Source organism: Tursiops truncatus, chromosome 5, assembly GCF_011762595.2.
Source record: "Tursiops truncatus isolate mTurTru1 chromosome 5, mTurTru1.mat.Y, whole genome shotgun sequence".
In the NCBI taxonomy this organism is placed as follows: domain Eukaryota; kingdom Metazoa; phylum Chordata; class Mammalia; order Artiodactyla; family Delphinidae; genus Tursiops; species Tursiops truncatus.
In genome coordinates this window covers 97954682-97958800 of record NC_047038.1, presented here as the reverse complement: position 1 = coordinate 97958800, position 4119 = coordinate 97954682, and the positions used below count along the sequence as shown (strand labels likewise).

Genomic DNA, 4119 nt, shown 5'->3' with positions numbered 1-4119 from the left:
AATCGTCTGGACAAGCCACTTCCGGTATGCTTCCCCTGTTAGCCCAAGCACTCGGTTCAAAGGTTCCGAAGGCGAGCGCTGGGAATCCAAGGAAAGAGCAGGTGGGGATTTCTATACACCTGCGCAGTACCTTCCCGTTCGCCTCCTCTCCCTCTTGCCGCGCCGCAAGATTGGACGAAGAGAGGGCGGGCTCCTACGTCTGTGCTTCCGCTTCCGGTCCCAAAGCCCTGACAATTGGTTTGTGATCCTTCCCAAAGGTGAATGGAAAGGCGAGCGCAGTTTCCGCCTGTTGCTACCTTCCCCCTGTTGCTGCGCGCACCCCTTCACTGGGGTTTGGCAGCTGGGTCACGCAGAACGACATCCGGGCAGGGCCCCCAGCCCCTGCCATGGATGAAGGTTGTTCCCGCATCCGCCGGCGGGTGTCGGTCCGCAAAAGGAACCGTCGTAGCTTGGAGAGCGTTTTTGCCGCCCTCACCGCGGCCGAGCTTAAGCCCGGCGATGAGGAGAAGGAGGACGAGGACGAGGAGACGGTGGCTGGGAGCCGGCGGCGAAAAACCATGGACGTGCAGCCGGTCGAGGTACAGCCCCGTCACCTCTCAAATTCCCCTGAGTTCCACGTTCCATTTCCTACCTGTGGGTTGATGATACAAAGCCAGGTCTCCCACTGCGCATGCTCACTGAAAGAGGCGCGGGAGACCAGCTGAAGAAGGCGTGGTTGGAACGCCAAGAAGTTTGGCAGTTCCCTTCCCAGGTGCAAACAATTGACCAATTATCTACTAGCCTTCGTGGGCTTACCTCGTCTTTGTTATCGCTGTTAATCCTCACCTGTGAGGTGTTGCACTGTTAGCCCCATTATTATATAGATATGAAACCCGGAGACAGAAGTTGTACATGCAGCAAGTAAGTGGCATGACCAGACGCAAACCTAGACTTCCAAGTTTCTGCTGCTCCTTGTACTAAAAATCTACCATTTATTGCAGACCTATTATGTGCTGGGTACTTTGTTAAACTATTTACGTTATCTAGATTTTACAACAGAAATCTGGCCCTGAGAAGTTAAGAAACTACATTTGCTACTCCAAATCTTGGGTTCTTAATCACTCCCCTATATTGCTACCTCCAAATTCCATCTCTTCTGTTTATAGACCATACCAAGTCAGACACTCCCTTTCAATTCCAGATTTCTAAGAACAATCTCCTTGGAGTGTCCAGTGGTACAAGCATGATTTTATTACAGGCCAGTCTCTGCAGAATGGAGTATCGGAGGTGAAACAGCACTGCGGTTATCAGAAACTTCTCCCCTTCCAGTAGATGGTTATCGGTCTTGCTGCCATTTTAAAGGATTTAGCACTAGCTTAAGAATTAGGATCCCAGCATCACTAGGAGGACAGTTTATGCCAGTCACTTAACCTCTCTGGGCCTCCATTTCTTGATCTGTAAAATGGGATGATAGTATCTATTTTATAGGCTGATTTACATTTAGGTCTGTGATCCATAAGTGACCATATAATTATATGCTTGATAGAGCCCTCAGCTGGAACTTTTATTCTTAATGAAGCTAGAATTGACCATAAATCTTTTTGTCTTCTTTCCAGAATATTGACAGTGAAGAGGACATGTTTGGTGACTATGATAGCTTTGCTGAAAACTCTTTTTTAGCTCAAGTTGATGACCTGGAACAAAAATATTTGCAACTTCCTGAACATAGGAAACATGCTACAGACCGTGCCACTGAAGATCTTTGTTCAGAAAGCATTAAACACAACACACTCAGCATTACTACTGTAGGCGACTGTACTGAATTAAAAATAGATGAGCACACGAAGAACCAGAGTGGGCATGAAGATGTCCCTATTGATCCTGAAGCTGATGTTTTGTATGATATACCTTCTTCACAGGTTTTATTCTTTGAAAATTTATATAACTCTTCAAATGATTTGGGTGATCCATCTACTGAAGAGAGGGATTGGAACTCATCCTCTCACAAGACTGTGAACGAGGAATCGCCCATTAATAACGTAGAGCAACCACAGCAAACTGATGAATCCTCTTCCAAAGTCAGAACTAGTTCAGATGCGAATAGGAGAAAAAGTCTTAAAGATCATCTAAAAAATACCATGACTGGAAATGCCAAGGCTCAAACACCAGTATTTTCTAGGACTAAACAGCTCAAAGAGACTCTTCTATCTGAAGAAATTAATGTTGCTAAGAAAACAATTGAGTCATCATTAGATGACCTTGGTCCTTTTTATTCATTACCCAGCAAAGTGAGAGACCTTTATGTTCAGTTCAAGGGAATTGAAAAATTATATGGTAATGCTTTTTGCTGGAATGAAAAAAATTTACCATCATCACTGTAATATTGATGCAAATCAAAAGAAAACCGATGCTTCCATCGTCATATTTCTCCCCTTAAAACAAATCAAAACATCAGTCCTCTCTGAGGCTTCCATTCCTATCCTGCTACTATTGAACTTCTTTCCTTCCCTTCGTGGTCACACTTCTCCAACGTGTTATCCTTGCTGCCTCCCTTTCCTCACTTCAGATAATTCCCAGTCCACTCCAACTCTGGGTTCTGTGCTGTCACTTAAGATATAATGACTAGGGTGTTGCAACTCAGTGATACTTTTAGTTCTTACCTTCTTTGACAGTTGCTTACCTGACAAAATTGACCAAACTCTTCTTGAAACACCCATTTATTGACTTCTTGGCATTCCACTCTTGGTTTTTTTCCTCTGGTTGTCTAGCTGCTGCTCAGTTTTCTTAGCTAATGCTTCCTTAGCTGGTTCTTACTTTACTACCAAAACTTAGTTGCTGAAATTCCATTGACTACTAATATGTCTTGAGTGAAAGAAGTCAGTATTTGTAAAACTGACTGAACTGTTTAGTTTGATGAAAACTAAACATTTTTAAGGACAACTAACGTTAGGATTTAAGTGCAAAGAAATAGTGATAATAATTCATTTGTCTTGTAACGTTTTTCAAAAATCCTGGGTCCTTGCATATATTTCAAATATGTGTCATTTTAGACAGAAAGGACACTTGCTTCCATCCCTGAAGAGCAGCCTATCATCCAATTACTTCAAAATTATTTCTGAAACTCCTAAGTTAGTATCTTATGAACCACATGAAAACATGAGTTCGCATCTCGGGAGAAGACAATCAGGTTGGAGAAATAGGACTACAGGAAACAAAGTCTAATATAAGGCTCTACAAGAGTCTAACAAATTCTAAATTGCAAGGTTTGCAGTTTAAGAGCTACAGGTGTATATTGCCCTTGAAGTAGATGTTAACTTTTTTCCCTCTGCTTTTCTCCTAGCACCTTGTTTTTTGTCTAATCTGCATCTCCTGCCAGAATGAGTACCCTGAGGACAGGGCTCTATCTAACTCATCTTTTTCTTATGTGACTGGCACTGTGCCTCGTACACTCTGGTAGGTTCTCAACTGCTGGGGTTTGTCAGCCTAGTTATGAATTCTGGCCATGTCACTTAAACACAGGTTTTGCACTCTGAGCCTTAGTTCCTGCTCTGTTAAAAAGGGATAATAATAATAGTTGTTTTTCCAGTTCTGTGTCAAGGACATGCCAAGTTAGACGTTGGTAATGACTGTCAGTAGTTATATTGATTGCTTCTAAGTAAGAACTTCAGTAAATAACTATTTTTTTTTGGCTGCGTTGGGCCTTAATCTGCGGCACTCAGGATCTTCGTTGGCAGCATGCGGGATCTTTCGTTGTGGCATGTGGGCTTCTCTCTAGTTGCAGCACGCTGGCCTAGTTTGCCCTGTGGCATGTGGAATCTTAGTTCCGGACCGGGGATCGAACCCGCGTCCCCTGCATTGGAAGGCGGATTCTTAACCACTGGACCACCAGGGAAGTCCCAGTAAATAACTTTTTAAAATCTCTTTTTATTTGTAAATCTGGCTTAAGGATGACCAAGTTAAAGCATAAATATATGTGCTACTTTTCATTGAGCTAAAACAATGCTTCTCAAAGTGCAGTTCCTACTGCAGCATCACCTGGAAATTTGTTGAAATGCACATTCCCAGGCTCCACCCTAGCCCTCCTGAATCAGAACCTTGGGGTGGGACCTAACAATCTGCTTTAGTAAGTCCTCCAGGTTA

The 4119-nt window shown here is 43.3% G+C and overlaps 1 protein-coding gene across 10 annotated transcripts in view; it reads left to right on the top strand.

The window, feature by feature from the left end:
- Nucleotides 1–386: 386 nt before the first annotated feature.
- The window catches only part of HELQ (helicase, POLQ like), a 40410-nt gene continuing 36677 nt past the window's right edge, over nucleotides 387–4119 (top strand). For 7 of the 10 annotated variants that reach the window (XM_019932853.3, XM_019932851.3, XM_019932854.3 and 4 more), the window contains exons 1-2: nucleotides 387–578; nucleotides 1596–2313. In XM_019932853.3, the coding sequence (XP_019788412.2) occupies nucleotides 387–578; nucleotides 1596–2313 (910 nt within the window). Of the gene's footprint in view, nucleotides 579–1595; nucleotides 2314–3319; nucleotides 3433–4119 lie in introns of those variants that run through there. The other 3 variants (XR_002175928.3, XM_073805413.1, XM_073805412.1) reach the window with 3 other exon arrangements.